This window comes from Eptatretus burgeri, chromosome 3 (assembly GCF_056783735.1).
Source record: "Eptatretus burgeri isolate ZD-2024b chromosome 3, Ebu_testis_v1, whole genome shotgun sequence".
NCBI classification, from domain to species: Eukaryota; Metazoa; Chordata; class Myxini; order Myxiniformes; family Myxinidae; genus Eptatretus; species Eptatretus burgeri.
The window spans coordinates 68322584-68348874 of NC_140963.1; the positions used below are offsets into that span (position 1 = coordinate 68322584).

A 26291-nucleotide genomic window follows, 5' to 3' on the forward strand; every position below is an offset into this window, starting at 1 on the left:
GCGGCGACGTCCGACCCGCACCGAAGGTCGTGCGCGCATCCCGAGGTGCTCGCGACCCCGCATGGCCGGTGATGGCCCGAACATCCCCGCGAGTCTGCTCGACCGCTGTAGCCGTGCTGACCACCGAGTCAAATGTAATGGCTTCACCCTTCAGCCGTAGAACCGCCGAAACCATCTTTGCATTTTGTAAACCAGCAATAAAACGATCTCTGAGCCGAGCTGGACGCTCCTCCGCCGTGAACTTGCATGCCACGGAAGAATGCCTCACTTGCGCCACGAAATCAGCGACGCGCTCCTCTGCACCTTTCGAGAGGCGATCGAACTGGTATCGAGCGAGCTGTAATGAATTCTCCGGCGCCATGTGTGCTTTCATCTTCTGCACAATGTCCCGAAACGACAGCCCGTCATCACGGGGCTTGTCCGGCGCCACCAAATCACTCAGTAGTCGATAATGCTCCGTCAAAAACGAGGCGAGCAAGATCGACTTCTGTTTGCTCTCGTCGACCACATCATTCGCGTGGAAATAGCATCCCAATTGCTCTGAAAACAATTCGAAGTCGTCTCCGACCAAAACGGGCACATGTCCGTTTTCAACCATCCTCGTCAGCCAACTATGGTGTACGAGGTGCAGTGGAACACGAGAAGCAAGAGTGTTCGCAGCAACTCCGCTTTATTGTGCGTCCTGATGTACATTCCTGCCACCCCTAGCGGGAGAGTCATGATATACGAAAACCCAATCACGTGATACAGCACAGCCTCTCCAAACAATGCACTCTCCCAGAATGCCAAGCCAACCCCTGCTTCCTCCTAAAAATGTGCAACCTCTGCTGTGTGCTCCCTTTCTTTCACCTCTCAAAATGCGTCACTATAATCCCCCCAAAATGCACAAGCTTCCTTTCATAATGCGCAAGCTGCCTTTCATCACTCCACTTCTCTCTTAAGATCCTCCACCTCTACTGTGCGCTCCTTCTTTCTCTTAAGATCCACCTCCAGGCGTGGACTGCTCGCACCAAACCCGGGAAGGCAAGGCTTCTCCTGCTTGGCTATCTTCTGACATCATGCCCACCAATCGTCCCTCGGAGGCGTGACTTCGCTTGTCAACCTTTGAAGGCGGGGCTTTCTGCCCATTTGTTGTGGTTTCAGGGATGTGTTCCCCAGCTTTGTTGCCAACCTTTAAATATAAAAACGTAGGGAAAAACCACAGAGGGCAATCACATACTGAGGAACTTATTCTGACTCCCAAAGCTAATTAACACCACACCACCCCTCATGTGGTGACACGTATCACTTAACTTCACAGATTCCCTACTTATTCACATTGAGATGCCTTCTACACGTCCACGGACCAAGCAACTCTCCACAATGCTAAATTCTCTATTAAATTCTTCCATGTACCCCCACAACCGTAACACAGCCCCCCCACCCCCGGAACTATAGCTCCTGCAAGGTTCAATGCAGGCATTACCATTCTGGCCTTACCACTTCCCGACTCACACCTAATTGGCCTATGAAATAAATTAGGAGGGGCTGTGGGAAGCGAGCCTTAGCTAACTTACCGATCCTCCTTAACGTTCTATACCCCTTAAACAGAACAATTCAAATATTTGTGAATCTCTTGGGGCGGGTAGAAAATGTCACAAAACACATCCTCATGGTTCTATCTCCTCTCCCTTCATGGCTTTGTCCCAAGTATTCAGCTGCTCCTGTAATGTCTCATCCATCCTTTCCCCAGTCAACTGTGGCTCCCATAAGCCTTTATCAGCTAACACCAGCTCTTGTTCTGTTACACAAGTTTCCAACTTTTGCTCCAAACTGCCATCCTGGTGCTGACGAGATCCCAACTCCTCTACCTGCCTTAGCATTATGGCATCCACATGGGTGAGATAGCCTTCAAGGTTGAATCCTCCCATTTTATTCCTTTGTTCCTCAATTTCGCTTTCCATTCGTTCATTCTGTTCCCCTGTTCCATCAATTCGTGCCCCCAGTTCTTGTCATTTCCTTCTTAATTACATTCACTTGTTCACTCATTCCTTTCATGTCATTCTCCATTCCATGAATTTGTCCCTTCAATTCTATCCCTTGTTCTTTCATTATTTTTTTTTTATCAACTTCACCCTCCATTCCACCAATCGGTCCTAATGCCATTTCTCTCTCCATTTTCTGCATTTTACTCTTCATCTTTTTTTTATTCCCATTGTTCATTCATTTTCTGCATATGCCTGTTCCATTTTTGCATCTCACTGTTCCAAACATCCATTAGTTGGTTTTGTCTGCTGTACATTTGGTCCATCATCTGTTTGAACCTTTCCGTAATCTGCTGCGGAGTCATTGGCATTAGCGAGGGTGATCCGCTACCATCGGATGTGGATTCCAGTGGAATCACTACGTCCTCCATGAGAGGAATTTGGTGGTGGGGCCCCTGCTTGGAACAGGGGAAACTTTTACCCTTTGCTTATCAATAAGCTCCCCACTTCCTTCATACTTATTACTACCTTCCCTCCGAACCGCCATTTTAAGCATGCGTTTAATATCCCCAGAAAAAAATATTTATTTTAATTTCCAAGCGTTCTTTTCTACCAACACCAATTTGCGTGATCAACAATTTCATGTTCCCTCTGAAATGTTGATCAGAGTTCGAATCCCACACTCCTGATTCCAAATGTCGATCAGTCTGATCAGTTTGCAAAATTTCTCTGTAACAGTCAAGCAATAATCATTTATTTGGACCTTAGGAGGCTGGTCAGATCCTTTTGCCATGGTGACAGATTTTTTTCCAGCTGATAGTAACCAATGGCCAACTCTTGTTAAGTCAATGAAGACTATATCCTTATTATCTCAGAACATCTATCCTCTAAGTGGTGGAACACCATGTGTGGAAGCGATTCAATATGCGATGATCAAGAGACAATTCAGGAAAAAAGGGCTACAGCTTTCCCCTGCAACATTGTGAATAAAGTTTCTCCTGTAATTGCTGCAACGGTCACCATTGTTTTCATATAGGGTGATTATGCAAACATACCGTTACATGAGCTAGTAATGAGGACTTTGTACAGCTCAGCAACAACTACAGGGCCACTGAGTTACAGAAGCTCAGAAGCAGATTTCTTCTTTTCCTGGAGCAGAAGCAGATGAGAGTCCCTTGATTGCACAAATGAGGTCTGCCGTAGTTTATTCCTCATCAAGATCATGCATGACTTGTAGCCTTGGAATCTAATTTAGACCATGTATTTTCACCAGTGTTTGTTGAGAGTAGAGATCTTAGAACTGCTCAACCCAATGTTCCATTTTGCTTGATGTGATCTGTGGTTAACTGATTATGGAGCAGTCTGATACATGCTTTGGAGATGATTTGGTTTAAGATGCCTTACTGTTGTACATGTTCAGAGCTCAATCCAGGACTCTTAGACACATTTGTTGACTCCCTTTGGATAGCTTTTCTTGCAAGCCTATATTTCGTGTTTGGATTCTGGTTGTTGGAGTACGCTGAATTAGCCCTTCATTTCGCACTATTGAATCATAGTCTGCTCAGATGCTGTAAACCAATCGGGTGTTTCGCTTATGCCTTTGCCAGAAGTTAAGTGACCAGCAGAATACAGATTATACATAAAATGTTTGCTGACATTGAACACAGTAAGATGCATTTGGTATGTTGTGGCAGAGATTTCTGTGTCTTGTAAAACATCTCATGTTCTACACACTTGGCTAAGGTATACCCTTGTTTGTAGTGTAATTAATCTTTTTTGGGATGGATTTGCCCTTTTTTACGTGCACATTGTCTGTGTCGCAATCTACACTGTGCATGGCACAGGTATGCAGAATATCCTTCAGATAGTTACACCAAGTCAATACAATGTCATTATTTAAGAGAAATGGATGAAGAGCAACATGATTTTGGTATATTGTGCTTGGATTTGCATTCATAGCTTTTAAACCCCCTCCCCAACCCCAATCCTCAAGAGTGCCCTCAAATTTCAACGTGTCGTCACGTATACCCTTGTCATGACACTTTCATCCAAAGGTTTTCTGTGCCATTCAACCTTTCTCATTTATTTTCTTCTCGGTCAACCTTTGCCACAGTCTATCAGTCTCTAATATGTCCTTCATAATGCCTCTCTCCTGATTGACCCATTCTCTCTTACCTCCTTTGATCGCTGAATCAGAATTATTCGAAACCTACTATTTTTGCCCATATACACTACATGGCCAAAAGTATGTGGGTACCTGCTCATCCAACATCTCATTCCAAAATCATGGGTATTAATATGGAGTTGGTCCCCCCTTTGCTGCTATAACAGCCTCCACTCTCATGGGAAGGCTTTCCACTAGATGTTGGAACATTGCTGCAGGGATTTGCTTCCATTCAGCCACAAGAGCATTTGTGAAGTTGGTCATGGATGTTGGGCGATTAGGTCTGGCTCGCAGTCGGCATTCCAATTCATCCCAAAGTTGTTTGATGGGGTATTGGTCACAGCTCTATGCATGCCCGTCAAGTTCTTCCACACCAATCTCAACAAACCATTTCTGGATTGACCTCGCTCTGTGCACGGGGGCATTGTCATGGTGAAATAGGAAAGGGCCTTCTCCAAACTGTTGCCACAAAGTTGGAAGCACAGAATCGTCTAGAATGTCAGTGTACACTGGAGCGTGAAGATTTCCCTTCACGAGAACTTAGGGACCAAGCCCAAACCATGAAAAACAGCCCCATACTATTGTGGTGGAAAATAACTCAATTTCCACAAGTTGGATCAGCATAACAAAGAAGAATCTTTAATTTTGTATATACTTGGAAAGAACATTGAATGATTCACTGAAACATTCGAATGGACTTCATTGAAACAAAAGCCCGAAGCAATTCTTCTTATATACAATTTGACATTTCAAAGAATGGGAGGGTGAGACATTTGGCAACTCAACTACAGGATTAGCTGATAAGCATTAGGCAAAAGAAGTCAAAACTGCAATACGTGGCCACTTTTGGTGGAAGGGAGAGAATGACACAATCGTGGAAAAGGTTTGCAGTGTTATCAACCAGGTCAACTGGTTTCATAGTAAGACATTCCTTTTATCAATATGTAGGTCAAAAGACTCTTGGGAAAAGGGAAACACTACTGATAGCCAATTTGACTATAGTGCAAAAATTAAATTTATAAAGTACCAGCAACAATTATAATTGAGAATACATGAATATAATTATTTTTCTTCCACACCATTATTCCTCCTCCACCAAACTTTACAGTTTGGCACTATGCATTTCGGCAGGTAGTGTTCTCCTGGCATCTGCCAAACCCAGATTTGTCCGCCGGACTGCCAGATGGTGAAGCGTGATTCATCACTCCAGAGAACGCCTTTCCACTGCTCCAGAGTCCAATGGCGGTGACCTTTACACCACTCCAGCCGACGCTTGGCATTGCGCATGGTGATCTGAGGCTTGTGTGCGGCTGCTCGGCCATGGAAACCCATTTCATGAAGCTCTCGACGAACAGTGCTTGCACTGACGATACTTCCAGAGTCAGTTTGGAACTCATTAGTGAGTGTTGCAACCGCCGACAGATGATTTTTCCACACTATGCGCTTCAGCACTCGGCGGTCCCGTTTTGTGAGCTTTGGTGGCCTTCCACTTGGCAGCTGAGCTGTTGTTGCCACTAGACATTTCCACTTTACAATAACAGCACTTACAGTTGACCGGGGCAGCTCCAGCAGGGCAGAAATTTGATGAACTGACTTGTTGAAAAGGTAACATCCTTTGACGGTGCCACGTTGAAAGTCACTGAGCTCTTCAGTGCGGCCCATTCTACTGCCAATGTTTGTCTATGGAGATTGCATGGCTGTGTGCTTGATTTTATACACCTGTCAGCAATGGGTGTGGCTGAAATAGCCAAATCCACTAATTAGAAGGGGTGTCCGCATACTTTTGGCCATGTCGTGTATATCTTCCATTTTAACAACTGACATGTTTCTACATCAACCCACAGGGTTCAGCACCTCAGATGTAGATGCATTCAATATTTGGCCTATCATGTTTGATCACAGGAAAAAAAGATGGAGGTTGCTTGACTTGATGCTCATATTCCCAAATACAGCAAGCTGAGATCGATAATGAGATGAGGCGGAAACAAGAAGAAGCACTAAAAGAGAAGCAAGAGGAAGAGACGGCAGCCATGCTGGCTGCACAGAAGGTACATGTAAAAGTTCCAGTGTCACTGTAACCCTTTAGTATTGTCTCCATTTACTTTAATATTATTTTGTGGATCAGTGGAAAATTGTGTGTGTGTGTGTGTGTGTGTGTGTGTGTGTGTGTGTGTGTGTGTGTGTGTGTGTGTGTGTGTGTGTGTGTGTGTGTGTGTGTGTGTGTGTTTTGGATAGTTCATGCAACGTGAGATGTTAAGCATGGGGCAGTGTCAAAACGGCACTGTTGTGTAATCTTCTCTCTTTTTATTTAGCTCTCTCCATCACACCGGAGCCGACGGCAGCAGCAAGAACTTATCGCAGAGCTGAAGAAAAAGCAAGTTAAAGAAAGAATGGTATATGAGGGGAAGGATGGAGCCATCGAGGATATCATCACAGGTTGGAGCAGATTTTTGATCTTTGCTTGCGTCACACATACTCCAGCATAGAATGTATTGTTATGTTTGTGGGGTAGATGGAGGAATTTCATAGTAAAGGAAGGATTGTATAGTGTAGCATGGTCCGTGGACGAATAGGAGAAATTTCGATGTAAATTAAGTAGGGAAAACCACGAGCTTAGGATTGTTATGTGTCACCAACGGGGTGGTGCTGTGTTAACTAGGTAGGGTTTAAGACTGGTTCTCCCAGTATGTGATTGTCCCCTGTGACCTTTTCCTACGTTTTTGCATTTACAATGCCGAAGATAAAAGAACCACGTTTTCAACAACAACAACAACAACAACAACAACAACAATAACCGAGCAGGCAAAAACCCTGCCTTCCCAGCTTTGTACCTGCAGGCCACGCCTCCGAGGCTGACGATTGGTCGGTGTGACTTGAGAGAGAAATGATAGTGTGGAGACAGCGGTCAGAACACATAGGACCTTTCTGGCCTTTCCTTGACACGACGAGAAAGCTTTCTCCTCGTCACGCTGGTGTGAATTTGTTCACGTACTGAAATAAGATGTTAGCCATTGACTGTTCAGCTGTCATGAAAGTTCTACGTTTTTGAGGAGAAGGAGAGAAGAAGACGAGTGCGTCTCTTAGCCTGATCTTCGAGAATCAGCATGATCAAGGAGAAAGGCGGCACCCTTTGCTATGAGCAGACCTGATACTGAGAGGAGCGGTGTGGCAATCTCGCTCATGAGAAGTAACTACTGCGGTTCGTGGTTCCTGGCGTTGAAGACAGTCCGTGTACCACACCTCACTATGTAACCACAGAGAGCGACTTGGTGCCATTTCTGGTGTGTTTTCCCATGTAGTGGCTACGCGATTCGCCGACTGTGAGGCTCCTCAAAGGTCATCTCTGCACATAAAGCTTTGTACTGGCATAAAAGGGGGATTTTTGTTTCATTTTTATCTTTCCCCTTGTCTGTTTTTGTAATTAGATTTTCATTTACCTCATATTTTCATAGTTTACCTTATTCGATCCGCTGAGCAACGGCAGTGCACAATTTTAAACTCTCCCTCTTATTTATTTTTGTCGAAATACAGTTTCAGATCATCATGTATGATTCTCCCAATGGTCATGTGAGAAGTTCCCACCAGCTGTGCAAGTCGGCGTGTTGACTTTTTCAGAGAAGTCTGCAAAGCTTCTCTTACAGCCTAAAAAGAACTTCTCCCATCTATGTTCTAACTAAAGGTTTGCAGCGGCATCATTTTGCCTCCGATACATAAGTTGTGAATATGCTTGAGCTCTGGTTTATTGGGGGATTTCCGGTGCGGGGTTTTCCCACAATACAATGAGTGGGTTGGACAGTGGCAGTTTGAATACAGAGAATTATTCGTCATCCCAATGTCTGACGTCTTTTCTTCCACCCTAAGTTGGTGACCCCAACGTGATCTAAATGGACGGACAAAGAGTTACAAGCGCGCACTCTGTCACTGGGAATGACCAACCAGCCATGCCCTTCCCGTTCGCTCAACCAGCTTCATCAGTGGCAGCAGTTTCGATAAAACGGCTGCCATTCTGGCCTCATGACCCGCAACTGCGGTTTTCGCAAATCAAAGCAGAATTCGACACCCAGAACATTACTACCGACTTAATGCTGTGCAAATACATTGTTGGCTCCTTGTCACCAGAGGATGCGATGGAGGTGAGAGATATTTTATTGCAACCTCCAACAAATAACCCATACATGATTTTTAAGACTGCGCTCAATAAAGCACATGGCCCCTTCTGAATACTGCCGCTTTCAACAACTTCTTACAACCAAGGATTTTGGAGATCGAAGACCCATACAACAACTGTGTCATATGTAGCAGCTTCTCTGTGACCGCCATGCCACCTGCAACCAGTCGCTCCTTCGTGAGTTGTTCTTGCAATGTTTACCACCACACATCCACATGATATTTGCAGCTAATGCAGAGCTGGCACTAACTGGCACAGCAGTTCTGCCTGATCATCTCATTGACACCGTTACACCGACCATGGTTAATGTGACACCTCCACGATGGCATGTCGCAGAGCTACAATCTCAAATGGCAGACCTTAAGAAGCTCGTCCTGGAACTCCATGCTGTGCAATGCCAGTCATGCCAATCTTTGTGTATCCCTTGTAGGGACAGAGAGAAACGCCTAACCTCAAGCTACCATTCGACTTTACCTTCCATGAACATTTAGATTGGTATTGCCTTTCCGGAGTTGAACATCCTCAGGCACTGTGTAACTGCTCAGGCTTCCGTCTTCTCGAGGAGAAGGTGCAGCTTATTCGGGATTTCCTGTTGCCATAATCTCAATGCAAACTGTGAGAGTTTTTAGGCCTTGCCAACTTTTACCATTGATTTATTCCAAACACAGTCGATAAATGAGTTACTCGTAACTGGTAAGCACCCTGAAGTGTTCCGATGGTTAGAAATAACCTTGTCAGCCTTCCATACCATCAAAGATACACTGGCCAACCCCTCACTCCTGATTCATCCGAAGGCAGAGGCACCAACATGCCTGATGGTAGATGCTTCTGAGGTCGCAGTGGGTGTGGCCCTTCACCAGTTCATTGATGCAAAATGGTGTCCACTGGCCTTCTTCTCTAAAATGCTGAAAACAACAGAGTGCAAGTAAAGCGCCTTCAATCAGGAATTACTCGCTGTCGACCATGCCATCAAGCACTTCTGCCACTTCTTCGAAGCCAGACAATTATCTGTCCTGACTGACCACAAATCTTTAACGTTCACGCTATCCACCCATTCAGACTCACACTCCCTCACGCACTTCACCAACTCAGTTATATTTCGCAATTCACCGCCTACATCCGGCACATCAAAGGAATAATGAACTCGGCAGCCAACGCTCTCTCACCCACCGATTCGCTTACATTTCACAAGGTACCGCTCCCAGGGACAAACACTACCCTTGTGTGTAATACATTGACAGGACAGTCATGCCCTTTCATTCCTGTGGTATCCCATTGTACAGTCGTTGACACATTTCACTCACTCACGTACCTGGGTATTCGAGCAACCTAAAGATTCATCACCACTCAATACATCTGACGATGCACAACACCAGATAGGCGTTTCAACAGTATCCATGTGGATCTCGTTGGTCCCATATCACCTTCAAATAGGCACAACTATTTACTCACTTCTGTTGACCACGTCACCCATTTGCCGGAGGCTACACTGATCCATTCATCCATTGGGACCATACTCTGTGCAGAGCGTTGGTGCTGCCTAAGCAGTCTCCTTGGCTATTGGGCACAATCCTGGACAGGTCACCACTCTGACACAGGATACCAGTAAACTAGCACTCATTTTGCCGACCTCGGAAGGATGACAGGCAGAGTCAACCCCACCTGGTATGAAATCAACAGCTCAGGGGGATTTGAACTCAGGATCCTGGGATCCCAAACCCACCACCCAAACCATGAAGCCAACAACACCAGGCTATACTGATAGCTGACATCATCTCATCTACCATCGCCAGGGCCTTTGTCCACACCTGGATCACACATTTTGGTGTCCATCAACCATCACTACAGATCATGGTAGCCAGTTTGAACCTGCTCTATTTTGCGAGCTGACAACTCCTGGGTAAAGACCATGTGTGAACCACTTCTTATCCTCCAGCAGTGAATGGTATGGTGGAGCTTTTCTACCACCAATTCAAGTCTTCCCTGAAAGCCCACGGCAACTCTGGACAGACATCATACCAATGGTCCTGCTTGTTATGGGAGCTGCTTGAAAAGACAACCTTGGATGCTCCACTGCAGAGCTAGTGTGCGGTGCACCGCTTTGTCTCCCAAGACAATTCTTCTCAGCGTTCGATGACACCTTGCCCAATGCCACCCACTATGTCAACCAACTTTGTGTAGCCATGCAGAGCCTCCGGGCAACACCGACATGCATGCCTTCATCGCATCCGGTTTTTATTCTCCAGGGATTTTTGATGTGCACACATGGATTCGTATGGCATGACTGTCTGGAAAGCCTTGCAGCAACCATATGACGAACCTTACGAAGTTATACAATGCTCTGAGAAGACCTTCATACTCGATATTAAAGGTGGTCATGATACAGTCTCCATAGACAGCTTGAAGCCAGCTTTCCTTGATGCAGCACCAGAGCCAACCCTCCCACTGACCAACGAGTCGAAGACTACGACAACAATACCCTTACCGCCATATACAACTCACTCTGGATGTCATGTACAGTGTACACTTCCCAGAACGATATTTATGAGTACATTTTGCTTGTTGACTATTTCTCTTTACTGCGACTTTTATATTTACATGGACAGTCAACATTTTGTATTCTACAACAGGATGTATTTTGTTTGTTTAATGCACTCGGAGGGGTAGTACTGAAGTGGCATCATTTTGCCTTGGATACATAATATGTAAATATGCTTGAGCTCTGGCATATTGAGGGATTTCTGGTACGGAGTTTTCCCAGAAGACAGACGAGTGGGTTGGACGGTGGCGGTTTGAATAAAGAGAAGTGACTTGGAATCAGAATATCTTGGACGTCTCTTCTTCCATGCTGAAGGTTTTCGTCCACTGTGTCCTTTAATTTTGTCTTTCACACTTCATGTCTCCAAACTTTTCAATAATACGTTTCATGTTTGTATTTTGTGGAATTCACATGGCCGCTGTTTTTTATTGTGGAATTCACTTATGGATGCGCCGGTTTTGTATTGTGGAATTCACATGGCCGTGGGGAATGGGGCAGAGCTTGGCTTGCGGCTATCGAGCGTTTGATGGTTTTGTATTGTGGAAATCTTGCATTTGCATAGACCCTACAAAACTACTTTTCTAGAAACATATAACTTCATCACAAAAAGCCTCTCTGAAATGATTGTCCACAACTCAGCGTGCACAGAGAAATTATTTGACATGGTTGAAACTTCGATGGAAAAAAAACTTTAAACCTTGTTCTTTAGGTGACCTGAAAATAAAAAAGAGGGTACATAAGTAAAACTATGACAACTGTTTGAAAAGTTGCACATCATTTTTGACGTGTGTGTGTGTGTGTGTGTGTGTGTGTGTGTGTGTGTGTGTGTGTGTGTGTGTGTGTGTGTGTGTGTGTGTGTGTGTGTGTGTGTGTGTGTGTGTGTGTCAGTGTGTGTGTGTGTGTGTCAGTGTGTCTCCTCAATAACTCTAAAACTATAAAACCTAGCAGCCTGAAACTTTTCATGCACACTAAAAAACTCCAAGGAAATGCAAAAGTGAAAATTGGGTGTTCGAGTAAATTAAAACACCCCTTTTGAAGATAATTAATGGACTTTTTAACTATATCCTTCATCAGGTGATCCTCAGCCACCTCACTGTATGGGATATTAAGGCGTTTCCTGGATAACCACGCTGGGGTCTGAAACCACCAAGTTTTTTGGCCTGCTCAACCTTGTCTTGATTTGGAACAGGCCGTGACGATTTCTTAACGATAAAGTTGTTGTTTTCACTTTCCTCACTCGTAATATCGAATGCTTGTTCATCATAGCTACAAATTGCTGGGTACATTGCAATGTTTATAAACATCCAGAGATGTCAGTGTTCGTGGCTTGACATTTCGGGCATCTCCAGGAGGTATATGTTAAATGTGTTGCTAATGACGTGCCAAACTAGCCGTTTCTTAACAACCGTTTTGTTGGAGTGCTTGCTTGAGTGCTTAGGCCACGTGGCGAGCACTCTCCAAGCTGCTTGGTTGTTCGTTTTGGTAAAAGTATTTGTGCTGTCAAGGGAACATCGATTAGACAGACGCACATTTCTGCCTGTGTTGGGCCCTGCGGTGCCGTGCGGTTGGTGTCTCGGGAGGTGTCTCATCCACTGTAAATGTGCAATTTTTTTTTACAGGACGTCGCTTCGTTTAACCTTTTGTGTGATCTCCTAATATAACCCCCCCCCTCACTTTGACATAAATACATATATAAAAACAATAAGATCCATCCGACAACGTGTTTGCCGTGATGTGGTTGTGAAGGCAGAGAGCATAGATCGACATTTTGTGTTCTGTGCATTGATACATTTTCAATTGAATTTTGCAAAATTTCCCACTTGAATTCCTTTTTCAAAGAACTCTGTTTGAAGGTAAATCTTTGTGTTTGTCATTTTTATGTATTTCATGTGAGTGTATGTATGTAAACTGTATTACCATAATGTAGGTGTGTGTGTTGTGCGTGTGTGCGTGCGTAGGTGCAAGTGCATGCGTCCAAGTGCGTGCGTGTGTTTTGGTTGTTGGTCATTATCTCCAACGCAGGGGGTTTCAGAAGGTGCATCGGATCCCTCCCAGTTCTCGAAGTATCCACCATCGTGTGTGTGTGTGTGTGTGTGTGTGTGTGTGTGTGTGTGTGTGTGTGTGTGTGCGTGCGTGCGTGCGTCCATATATGGGGTTTCAGAATGTGGAGTGGAGTGCTCCCGGGGGTGGGCTTAAAGTATCCACCTTCCTTTTGGTAAGGGGTCACAATTCATCGACCAAGCTGTGAAGTTTTCTGTTTTCAAAGTTTTGTGCTGAGGGCTCTCTTCAGGAATCGTTACTGAGCCCAGGAGGGCTTCTAACTGGAGTTAATTTGTAGTGATATTCCTCGGGATGGTTTTTGATATCTCCATGAGGTTCTTCATCATTACTGGTACAACTTTGGTATTCATCAACTTCCAGGATCTTTTCACTTCATTCTTGAGGTCTTGGTATTTGGTCATTTTCTTGATTTCTGCATCGTTAGTACAAAATCACTCGTATTAACACCTCAATTAGCAATGTCTTCTTCTCTTTTTTTTGCACCTAAGTATGATATCTGGTCGCAATGCTTTGTTTTTGATGTTCACACCCGATGGGATCATTAGGTCATACTTGAGCGGTACTTCAATGTTTTCAGTGATTGCTTTTGATTCATTTTCCCACAAATTTTCTGGAGCTGGAACATCAAAGTTTTTGCAGATGTGCCAGCAGATTACTTTACAAACTCTGTTGTGTCATGTGTACAGCTGTTCTGACACTTTTTTTTTTTTTTTTAGTTTTTCGTGTTTGGTCATTAAGCGTCACATGTCATTCTCTTTGCTAACCCCACCTCCACCCCTCACCTGTCTTTTTGTTTTTCCTCCTCTCCCCCACCCTTCTCTCTCACTCTGTCCCCTCCTCATCAAATGGAGCATTCTCCTCCCATATCTCTATCTCTCTCTCTCTCTTTCTCTTTCTCTTTCTCTCTTTCTCTCTTTCTCTCTTTCTCTCTTTCTCTCTTTCTCTCTTTCTCTCTTTCTCTCTTTCTCTCTTTCTCTCTTTCTCTCTTTCTCTCTTTCTCTCTTTCTCTCTTTCTCTCTTTCTCTCTTTCTCTCTTTCTCTCTTTCTCTCTTTCTCTCTTTCTCTCTTTCTCTCTTTCTCTCTTTCTCTCTTTCTCTCTCTGTCTCTCTGTTTCTGTCTCTCTATGTCTCTGTCTCTCTCTGACACACCCCTCCCTCCTGCAGTGAATAGCAATGTTTGGTGAGGTGTCGCTCTCCCCACCTTCCCCCTAGCTCCCACTTCTTCATCCTCTGCCTTCCCTCACCCTTCACCTGCCTCCTCTCTGTCTTTGCAAGTGGACGTGGATGGGCTTTGCATTTTAGGTTGCTTTTTATTTCATAATTGCAGACAAGGAATTTTACAATGATAAAATTTTTGGGGTTTTTGCATATAAACAGTGTGTAATCAAGCTGTAGAAAACATTCAAAATATTTTTGGTTATTATTCGATTTTCTCATTTCAAAGCATTGACATTTTCTTTGTCTTTTATTTTGGATTTGCATCCACCAGTGAATGTGATTTTACCTTATTTATTCTTATGTCGAGTTATTCCAAATTGCAAAACATTAAATTGATGGTATCCTCAATATTGATCTTGAAAAGATTTATTTTTAAGGTTTTTATTGAATTGATGTTATCCTCAATAATGATCTTGAAGAGATTTATTTTTAAGGTTTTTATTGACTTGATAGTATCCTCAATATTCATCTTGAAAATATTTATTTTTAAGATTTTGTTGAATTGATGGTTTCTTCAATATTGATCTTCAAAATAATTATTTTTAAGGTTGTTATTGAATTGATGGAATCTTCAATATTGATCTTGAAAATATTTATTTTTCAGGTTTTTATTGAATTGATGGTATCCTCAATATTGATCTTGAAAAGATTTATTTTTTAGGTTTTTATTGAATTGATAGTAATCTCAATATTGGTCTTGAAAAGATTTATTTTTAAGGTTGTTATTGAATTGATGGAATCCTCAATATTGATCTTGAAGATATTTATTTGTAATGTTTTTATTGAATTGATGGTATCCTCAATATTGATCTTGAAAAGATTTATTTTTAAGGTTTTTATTGAATTGATGGTATCCTCAATATTGATCTTGAAAATATTTATTTTAAAGGCTTTTATTGAATTGATGGTTTCCTCAAGATTGATCTTGAAAAAAATTATTTTTAAGGTTTTTATTGAATTGATAGTATCCCCAATATTGATCTTGAAAATATTTATTTTCAAGATTTTTACTGAATTGATGGTATCCTCAATATTGATCTTGAAAATATTTATTTTTAAGGTTTTTATTGAATTGATAGTATTCTCAATATTGATCTTGAAAAGATTTATTTTTAAGGTTGTTATTGAATTGATGGAATCCTCAATATTGATCTTGAAGATATTTATTTGTAATGTTTTTATTGAATTGATGGTATCCTCAATATTGATCTTGAAAATATTTATTTTAAAGGCTTTTATTGAATTGATGGTTTCCTCAAGATTGATCTTGAAAAAATTTTTTTTAAGGTTTTTATTGAATTGATAGTATCCCCAATATTGATCTTGAAAATATTTATTTTCAAGATTTTTACTGAATTGATGGTATCCTCAATATTAATCTTGAAAATATTTATTTTTAAGGTTTTTATTGAATTGATGGTATTAGTGCAGCAGATAATAATAACAATTGTGCAAATTATGACTAAAGCATTAAATTTTTACCAGTATTAGTACATACCATAAGCTTCATCTTCAGATTGGGAGGTAAGTCAGATTTGACCTCTGAGGATAGTGAGAGGTTAATGACCTCAATTGCATTGAAATTGTCATTTTTTTCATGATTCTGGTGCAGTTTGTCTGTTTTGGGAATCATTAAAAAGGTATGTTGCCATGTATTGGTCCCTTTATCTTCTGGAGAGCCTTAAAACATAATCACAGGATGCAACCATGACTGAACAAGTGCTTTAAATGAGGTCAGTGACCTCAGAAAACAAATTTATTGAAATACACATTTAGGTTATTGTGGTGTCCAGAACAGCTTGCATGAAATTGTGTTGTAAGATCATCTGTGCAACCTTAATTTTCAATGTGCACTGAACATAGTCTATAAGCTCAAAGTACAGTGAGGTCAGTTACCTCAGACACATGTATAGTACATACCGGTACATGTAATACACACACAATATCCATATAGACGCATAAATATAAAGGTGTCTGATTGTACCTAACAGTCTCCCGAACATGCACATAATGCAGTGCACTTGAGTGCAACCTTGGTGCACTTGCAGCGGCCGGTACATCCCTTCTCGCAGCCGCAGTGGATCAGTTCGTGGCAAGATTTTGATGCCTCTGGCAGTGTCGTCCAAAGAGGCTGCCACCCAGAGGCCTCCTTTGTCCAGCCCCAGTCAGATGGGTTTGGTAACTCTGGATTCAGGACCAGAGTTTGGTTCCGGCAGTTGCCCTGGAGAGATGCACGCTTGATGTGCTGCTGGAGTGCTGCCTGCATTGGGGGAATGTTTTCTAGAGCCCTAGACTTGTGTGCGAAGAGCTGTTTCCTAGCATCGTTCACTTCCATGGTGTCACTGGTGCAGTCATACATCAGCACAACGAAGCGCTCCAGCAGTGACATTGACTCCTCACTGACATCACTTGGCATGCGTAAGAGTTCTTCAAAGGCATCCGTCATCTGTGGGAACACTTTCCAAATCTCCCAGGCAGTCTTCTTCCCTCTGCCAGCGAAAGAAGACACAGTGTCGCACCCTGTGAGGGCATGGAAGATGGGGAGAGTAGCACATTGTCTTGGGTTCATAGAGGCAGCCTGTTGGTGAAAAGCTATGTACCGGAAGCTGGATCCAGTACCAAGAGCTATCCACAGCTCGTCAGGATTCATGTTGTTGAATGAAGCCACAGCCAGTACCACAACATCAGTATCCACAGTGCGTATGGCCACCTTCCTGATCCCCTTCTGCACAGCATCTGCCACATGTAGAAGCAGGCGAGTGTCCACCTCCTCGTGTGAACATGGGGCGAGGCTGGTCAAGTCGGACTCGGCAGGAGAGTACAGGACCTCAGTTCCACATGTTGCATACATTTCCTTGCCATCTGCTATTGGAAGACAAGTGGCCTCTCGTGACAGGAAACCAAAGAGCTCAGTCTTGTTTTGATCCACACGAAGGAAGTCCTTCCAGTTCTTCGGCATGACGGTAGAGGGAGCCACTCTCTTCCTGACGCCCTTGCCCCTTTTCTGTCTGGTCGTGCTTTCAGGCTGTCAGGTCGATATACATCTCAGATGAGGTCGAGTCTGTTGACCTTTTCGAGTTGAGTGGAGATGTAAAGTGCAAAGACTGTGTTCACATACTCTTCAAAGGTCTTTGCCATTACAGGATTGAGCATTTGAACAATAGCTGCTCCGTCAAGGATTGTGGCATCAACCCCAGGTGCGCTTGTGGTTTCGGGTTGGTCTGATTTCAGGCAGTGTAGTAGATCTGCTTTGACTCCAAGGCGCAGTTTTCCTCCTGTTGATAATGCTGGTGGGGCTGCCTGGTTCTCGTGGCAGAAGAACTGGTCCAGATCCCCATCACGTGATTGGCAGGCAATATACAGCCTTGACAAGAGACTACAGTCACTCTTGACTGCAGCGAGTTGGATCTGCTGCTTTGACTGCATCTTGGTCTGTGCCGACTGAAGAGTGGCAACTTGTTCTTGGGCAGTGTTTCTGTAACTGGCTTCGTGCATAGTTCCAGTCTTTCTTCAACAAACTTTGTGTACTGCTCCTCACCAAGGGACTCGATCTTCCTCACAGTTTCTGCCACTGGGGTGTCCATGATATCTCTCGTGTCAAGGACCAGTAGGTCAAATCTAGACATCTGTAAATAACTACGAACACTGTGTGGAATATGTAGACACTTCTATTGGAACACAAATGCATGGTTTGTACATCATAAACATATTTCCCATTAACGAATGAAGCCAAACATCAATATTTTGATATTTTTAGGTCATTGACCTCTCACTGTCCTCAGAGGTCAAAGCTAGACACCTGTAAATAATTACCAACGCTGTGTGGAATATGTAGACACTTTTATTGGAACACAAATGCATGATTTGTACATCATAAACATGTTTACCATTAACCAATGCTGCCAAACATCAATATTTTGATATTTTGAGGTCATTGACCTCTCACGGTCCTCAGAGGTCAAATCTGCCTTACCTCCCGATCTGAAAATGAAGCTTATGGCATGTACTAACAATACTAGAAATTTCATGGTTTCATCATAATTTGCACAATTCTTATTATATGAGAGATTATCAGCTGTACTATAGCCTCAATATTGATCTTGAAAATATTTATTTTTAAGGTTTTTATTGAATTGATGGTATCCTCAATATTTATTGCAAAATATTAAGTCTGGTGTTGGCGCAGTGGTTCGGGCAGCGGCTTGGAACCCAAAAAGTCCTGAGTTCAAGCCCCGTTGGGCCACTGACTATATATATATATATATATATATATCTATATATATATATATATATATATATATATATATATATATATATATATATATATATATATATATATATATACTGCATATGTGTGTGTATATACCAAGTCGTATAACACCAGGGGGTTGACTCAGCCTGTCATCCTTCCGAGGTCGGCGAAATGAGTACCAGTGTACTGGGCCGGTGTATACCCCGGTTAAAATAGGTGTACCAGATCCCTGTGTCGTAAGAGGCGACCAGGGTTGCGTCAGGAAGGGCATCCGGCGTAAAACTGATGCCAAGTCAGTATGCGCATCATAACGGATGATCCGCTGTGGCGACCCCTAACGGGAGCAGCCGAAAGAAGAAGAAGAGGAGGTATCCTCAATATTGATCTTGAAAAGATTTATTTTTAAGGTTTTTATTGAATTGATGGTATCCTCAATATTGATGTTGAAAAATTTTTTTTAAAGGTTTTTATTGAATTGATGGTATCAATATTGATCTTGAAAATATTTATTTTGAAGGTTTTTTATTGAATTGATGGTATCCTCAATATTGATCTTGAAAATATTTATTTCTAAGGTCTTTCTCACTTGGAACTTCTGTCCTTCTGTTCATTTGTTTTTGCCTTTATTTAACGTAAATATCATAATAACACTGTCCTATCTTTGTGTGATCTCATGAAAAAAATTGAGAGAAATACATTGCTGTATCTTAAATCTCTCATTAACTCATTCTTGCATTGCCATTATTGTGAAAAAGACATTAATTTGCAATTTGATTATATATCCTCGTTTGATTTGATTTCCTGTTGCTTACATTGCATGTGAATGATGGGGGCGATGGTGCATTTGTGTGTGGTTGTGGGCATTGGAGAGGGATGGGATGGAGGGTGGTCAAGGATCAGGATATTGAATATGTGGACTATTCGTTTTGTCACAAGAAGATGAAAATCACACCCATGTCCAAAGGAAGCAGTTCAGTTTGGCATTTTCAATATGAAATAGGCTAAGTCCAGAAATGAACAAAGCCCATTAGAATTACCCTTTGGAACACTTTCGAATTACCCTTTAGAACACTTTCGAATTACCCTTTAGAACCCTTTCGAATTACCCTTCAGAACCCTTTCGAATTACCCTTTCAAATCCATTTGAATTTCCCTTTAGAATTGTGACATAAATTGTGAATCAGAAGAGGTAGTGTTAACACGATAGGAATTTATGGAGGCCTCATCAACAATATTGTGTCCAGCTTTGATCACCACATCTGAGGAAGATATAGCTGCCAAAGAGAGGATATAGCATTGACCTTGTAGATTGATTCCAGGGCTTGGTAGACTAAGTTATTAGGAACGTTCTGAGGAGACAAGACTTTAGATATTGGAAAAGAGGCGATCCCATAAAGATGCTTAAGATAATGAAGGATGTGCACACGATAAGTGCAGTGCAGTTATTCAGCAGAGTGGACGGTGTTGGGACCTTCAGGGTAAAGAATATGAGAGTTAGGACAGTTTTAAGGCAGGGGTCTTTCATTCGGAGAGTGGTTAATGCGTGGAATGGTCTCCCCAGAAAGGTCGTGGCAGTGGAGGGGGTTGATAAGTTTACATGAGAATTAGATCGGTACCTCAAGCCATTGGATTTAGAGGGGTATGGGGATGTTGGCTTTTGTGTGGATGGTAGGTACCTGGTGTGTGGATAGGTGACAGTATTAAGGTTGGTGCAGTGTGGGCATAATAGGCTGAATGGCCTCCTCCTGTACCAAAGTTCCTTGTGTGTGTACTTCTGTCACCTTTGTAGGACAGTTTCACAAGTTGTGTTCCTCTAATTTATTGGTGAAACTATCAACCTTTTGACAACATTGGCAATGGCTACACCACTCTCATATTTTATACTGCTATACAATATGCATCAGACTTGGTGACATAATGGTTAGAGCATCGACTCTGAGTTGAGGAGGTCTGTGGTTGAATCCCTGTCTGAACCATGCCAAAGACTTTAACAATGGCACGTGCTGCTTCCTTGCTTGACACTCAGCATTTGTTTTTTGCTCAGCATTGTTTATTGTTGTTGATTGAGGAAGTTATTGTTGCAGTAGCATGTGATTCATTAGGTACACTTTCATGCACATCTTTAAATTATTTGCACGAGTCGAATAGAGATGTCTTCGACAGAAAGACGTCACCATTTTTTGCAGTTCATAAGCTAAATTGAACATTGATTTTGTTGATCCACAGAACCTGCTGCAAAACTTAGCAGGCATGATGTGTTTGTTGACTACAAAATTCATAATTATTCGCGGCTCCACAATCGATGTTATCTCATTTACCATCATGTTCATTTTCAGCTTGTGCTTCAATGCAGGAAACACATGATTGTGATGATCCATTACCAGCAATGAAAAGCCAAATACCCTCAAACATTATTTCCTCCGCCACTGAAGGTGGACGGAGGTTATGTTGTCACTCCTGTTTGTCTGTCTGTGAGCACGATATCTCAAAAAAGTTTTGGATGGATTTGGACAAAACTCGGTGGATGAGTTGAGTCATTGATAAGAACAAGCCAATTAGATTTTGGTTGAGGTCCGGATGCAGATCCGGCCTATCAGAGGGAGGCAAAACGTAAACTGTTCAGCCTGTTTTAGGTATGTGCTCTCCGGAGTGCCGTTCTAGTTTATATTTTCATGCATTTATAATCCTATCAAGTATAAGCACAGACGTTTGAGAGCTGTTGCTCATTTACTAATTATTATCCTTATAAAGCAGTCAATTTGTATTTCACCACTTTAAAATGTACGGTTTGCTTAAAGTTAGTTCACCTTACTCATTTTCTTGGGAGTATTATATTTTATTGAAATGTAGTTAAGCAATTTTCCATTTTATTTTCTAATAATTGGCCAGTCCACCTGCTTTCCCTTTTCAACTGTAAGTAATACAAATGAGGATCTTGGCATGTTTGTGGAAAGAAAGTAACAATTGCTTTTGACACACACACACACACACACACACACACACACACACACACACACACACAATGGCGAATCCGGGGGGGGGGGTCACCGGTTGCACATGAACTCCCCCCCCCCCCTCTGCCCTTACAATTATGTCACATGATCGTCATGTGAGATATCACTCAACAATCGGCAATCGCACGTCCTTTGCTTTCACTCGGCAATTAATCTGAGTCGCGACACTCTTCGCCGCTGGTTCTGTTTTCATCCCTGTGACTCGGTGTTGAGTTCTGGTTCCAAAGAGAAAGGCAACATTTTCGGGATCGTGTCCCACAGCAAAGAGCACGACAATCCTGAACTATTTCACCAGTTAATTCAAAGTTCCAGTGGCTACATCTTTCATTGTTATAATTAATGATCTGATGATCCACAATGGCGTGTTTCGGTTTAGTATTCGGAGTAATTTCGCCACATTTTGTGCTTGTCCGTTCGATATTTTCATTGATTTGTTTTGGAAACATTTTGTGTATTAACATTGTTGTTTGACAGATCCGTCGCAAAGTTTACAAAATCTTCAGCTTTTCTTTAGAATCAGTTAGTGACAGGCCTGAGGCCTTTTCGTCAAGTAGCTCGATATTCCCAAATTTTCCTGTGGAGAAAGTAAATTTATGGTCAGACACTGCGAGTTCTGGATAGATGAACCAGTTTTTTCCTCGACGATTACATTGACTTGAATAAGGTTTGGTGGTATATTTCACAATATGAGAACATCTTAACCTTAATTGAACCCCTCCACCCCCCCCCCCCCAATTTTTTTCTCTGAATCCACCCCACCCAGCACATCTCGTTTTTTTCATTCCCGCTCCAGACAATTTTATCACATAAAGGATTGCTGTAAATTATGTTAATTTCACAACATCCTAGATTCAACTTTATTGAAATTGTAAACCTCAAAACATAGTTCCCTCACCTAAAGTAAGAACCTTAACCTGTAAGCAGTTGAATGGTTTCCTGACCGCACGGATCACCATCTGGGCACCGTTCTTCCTCGAGGTTTTGATCTTTTCAGCCCATAAACTCACAAACAGCAGATCCTCAACCTCGGTCACGGAAGCACATTTATTTTATCATAATTAGCCAGCCCACCTTGACCTGCTTCCCCTTTTCCAACTGTCCTATTCTGTCCTGTCTTGCTACATCATAAACCTGTTTTTCACAATTCCATGATACTCATTACAGAGATTCCAGTGTGATTCCACATTGGGTTGGTTTTGCATTTGTGCTCTTGAATCCTCCACAGGTGTTGAACGATGTGTTACATTCTAGGATTAGGGAAAATCCATACTGCTCATTGATGGGTTTAATCCACCATAGAATTCAATTCAACCTCTTTTTGTAACTTTCCTTTTTGAAAGTGATACACTCCTGGCATTGAACTTAGTTTGGTTGCTAATCACATGATTATTGTCCAGGTCTGGGCAGTAGGTGGCACACCATGTTTCGCTCAATGTAGTTGCATCTTTATTCCTCTTGTTCTCTGCTACTTCCCAAAGCTCTTTGTGAATCATATCTCTCCAACCTCTCGATCCACCCTGTGGATGGTAGTTACCTGGAGTGGCTCATCTTTGGTATGTGATGGTTGCCTTGGTTTGGCATGCAGGTATGGTGACCAAAGAACTCCAGGTGGTGCTTATTCACTTAGCCCCTCGCAGATTCAACCCCATCAACCACTGCTCTCCACCTCCATCTCCAATGTAATGATTATTTGTAACATCGTGCTGAGTCTAATGTGGAGCAAAATATGCCGCTCTTTTTTTTTTTTTTTCTCTGCCGAGCTAATGCCCGAAACATCAGTTTCTTGCTTGCCATGGAGGTTAGCATACCACGATCAATGTCCTGTCGATTTCATCCATTGTTATAGCTGTCTGCTGGCACAGATCAATACCAGCCTTCACCCAGCAAGACTCGTACTTCATGTTGAAGAAAAGCACTTCAGCTACCAAGTTATAAAATAAACAATAATTAAAATCTCTGTGCTTGGCTAATTTTTTTTTGTTGTTGCTATTAATTGTCTGCTTTAATTAAAAAAGGGTTGCCTGTCATGGTTTACTGCAAGATAATATCTTCACTAACATTCCACCTTCTACTCTTATTCCCTTCCTGCGAGATTCTTCCACACTTTCACCTGTTGAGTAATGTGTTTTTGCACCTTTGCCTTCTTTCCCCGACAACCCTGCTTCCTCCTTTTCCTGGACAGTACTGAAGAGCGTCCCTTTCACTGCCCGCTCTGCTAAACGCTGCTCACGCCTCTTCCATGAGAACACAGCTGCAGGGGAGGAGCCCCACGCCTAGGCCTAGGAACTCGGGCCTCCTTGGCAGGCTTTTAACAAGGTTCTCATGCCCACAGTAGTTTTTTTTTTTTCTATTTCCAGGCCCAGTTTCTGGCTTAGACTACCAGTCTCACTCAGCCATCATTGTGTTGTGGCTTCCAGTTGCTTCGGTCTTGTCTAGTGCTTCCGTTACAGTGTTGCTATTTGCCGCACAGCAGCCTGTACTTGGCTGGCATTTTGCATTGCCATCGCTCTGCCAGCAATGCTGCCAAAAAGCTTCTTTTTTGTGGGAGCTTCGCATTTCTTTCTTGCTTTCTGCCTGTTCCCCCCACCATCTCCCCCCATGCTTATTGCTTGTGCTTGCCATGCAAGATGTAATATATTTAAGGTTCCATTCCATTTTTATTTCACATAAAGCTGGTTATTGTAAATCTTTGTAGCCTCACACTGATAAAATAGAGTTTGCCCAATTATTATTTTTTCATCAGTCTTATGTAATCGTAATGACTGAATTAATCAACAGTATACTGTAAATGAATAACGCACTTTTATTTGTACAACGCATGTTAATTTTCTCTATGACGATGAAAATGCTTCATTCATCACACTAAAATGCACAGAGGCTCGCTCTTTCAAGGAACTTAAAACGGTTACTTGTTATTATTGTAATTATACAAAACCATTTATGTTTTGAGTGCCTTTTGTCAAATCCAAAGTACTTTGTTATCGGCAATTTGTTTAAACGTGTAATACTTTCCATTGACTTCTGTTAGCTTGTAAATTTCAGACTGTCGGCACACATCATTTTCACATAAAATTACGTTCATTTGCTTCTTTGACGTTGTTGTTCTTGTTGGTGTTGCCGTTGTTGTCTGCTCTGCTTTTTCTCGAATTCTTCAAACTGTTGTGCTACAGAATGAGATTACATCCATCCGCTCTTTCTTTCAACACGAAATAGGAATGGCAAAAGTTCTACTGCATGACTGTCATTGCACTACCTTGTGGGGACACTCGTGCAGGTTGTTTTATCTCAGGGTACTCTCGAGTTTGTCATTATCAAACTAATGCTGAGAACGCGTTCAAGTTAACATTTCCATGTTTTGTGCATAGCCATGGAACTTCACATATAAATATTGGCTTTAGTTTAGATTATCAAATGTTGCACTCAGTCGTGTTAATTAACAACACATCATTTCTACACACCTCTTGACATCATCCCATGAAGTCTTGGTCCATACAAGCTTCACATGTTGCTATATATTTAAAAATAAAAATTTCTAAATTCATTATCATGTTTGCTTTGTTACAACGTGTTGTTCAGGATTTCATTCCAAATTGTTCCCTCCCTCTATCCCCCCCCCCTACCCAAATGAAGTTTGCAGCACGATGTGAAGTGACCCGAGTGATTGGTTGTGCTTTGTCCAAAGTTGATTCAAGTTGAGATATTCTCGGGATAAATTTCAACATACCTAGATATGCTCGAGTTTGTTGCTTGCTGATTGACAAAACGAGCCAGTTCGACCTGCGTCTCATTTCTGTACTGACAAGAGGGAGTCAAAGGTTTTACTCCATCCTTGAATGTTGTTGTGTTAGTGATATTCAGTTTACGTTAATCCTTTGATGAAGTAGTTTCCAGACATCATCACACATTTCTCCCAGCGGTGAGTGAGTTTCTCTTCCAATGGAATACGTCATATCTTTGGTTCTGAAAATCATGATCAAGAGGAAAATAAATTTTTCACCCTTTACCTCCTCCCAAGGTCATGCCAAGTGGCCTAAATATCTTTGCGACTTTTTTAATCAATATATATTGTATTAGGAATAAATTTATCCCTGAGTGTTAACAATATACAATTTTGAAGTTTTAGTACACTTCCATTGTTTAGGAAACTTGTCGATTGTGTTTTAAGATCCAAGGTTTTAAGACTGCTTTAAGACGTGTCGATGGTGTTTGTCGATGAAATTCAGATCCAAGGTAGGGTAAATTGGCAGATTTGTCTTCCTATCCACATTCCGATTCGTGTTGAAAATATAATATTCAGTTTAAATAAGTTGTTCCTCGATCATAAACTCAAAAGAAAGATGGACAGACATGAACCAACTGCTTAACCCCAGTTTTCACTTCACATACACAACCCAATAAGAGCACTCATGTAAATAATAATAAATCTGTAATCAAGGAAATACAAACACAAACTAATTAAAGGTGGTCAGCATGAGTTTACCAAAGGTAGTTCCTGTTTAACAAATCTTTTATAGTTCTATGAAGCAGTTTCTGATTTGGTGGATGAGGGAATGACATTGGACAGTATATCTAGACTTTAAGAAGGCATTTGATAAAGTACCACATCGAAGGTTGTTAGCCAAAGTGAGGGCTTGTGGAGTGGCTGGTCAGGTGGCTAATTGGATTGCAAACTGGCTTCATGATAGGAAGCAAAGAGTGGCTGTGAGTGGGAGGATGTAAGTAGTGGGGTCCCTCAGGAAACAGTGCTCAGACCCTTACTATTCAATATTTACATCAACGATTTGGGTAATGGGGTGAAGAGTAGGATTTCCAAATTTGCAGATGACACAAAGCTTGGAGGTAAAGTGGATAGCAGAAGGGGTGGTAAACAGATTCAGGAAAGTATTGATACTTGCATAGATTGGCAGATGGA

The 26291-nt window shown here is 42.1% G+C and overlaps 1 protein-coding gene and 1 long non-coding RNA gene across 2 annotated transcripts in view; one reads left to right on the top strand and one right to left on the bottom strand.

Annotated features, from left to right (window-relative positions):
• Positions 1-26291, top strand: part of FMNL2 (formin like 2) — a 298236-nt gene that overhangs the window by 264557 nt on the left and 7388 nt on the right. Inside the window, exons 25-26 of the mRNA XM_085873828.1 lie at positions 6081-6176; positions 6441-6564. Coding sequence (XP_085729954.1) covers positions 6081-6176; positions 6441-6564 — 220 coding nt within the window. The remainder of the gene's footprint in view (positions 1-6080; positions 6177-6440; positions 6565-26291) is intronic.
• LOC147030118 (uncharacterized) overlaps positions 1-26291 on the bottom strand; it is a 159290-nt gene that overhangs the window by 102111 nt on the left and 30888 nt on the right. The window lies entirely within an intron of this gene.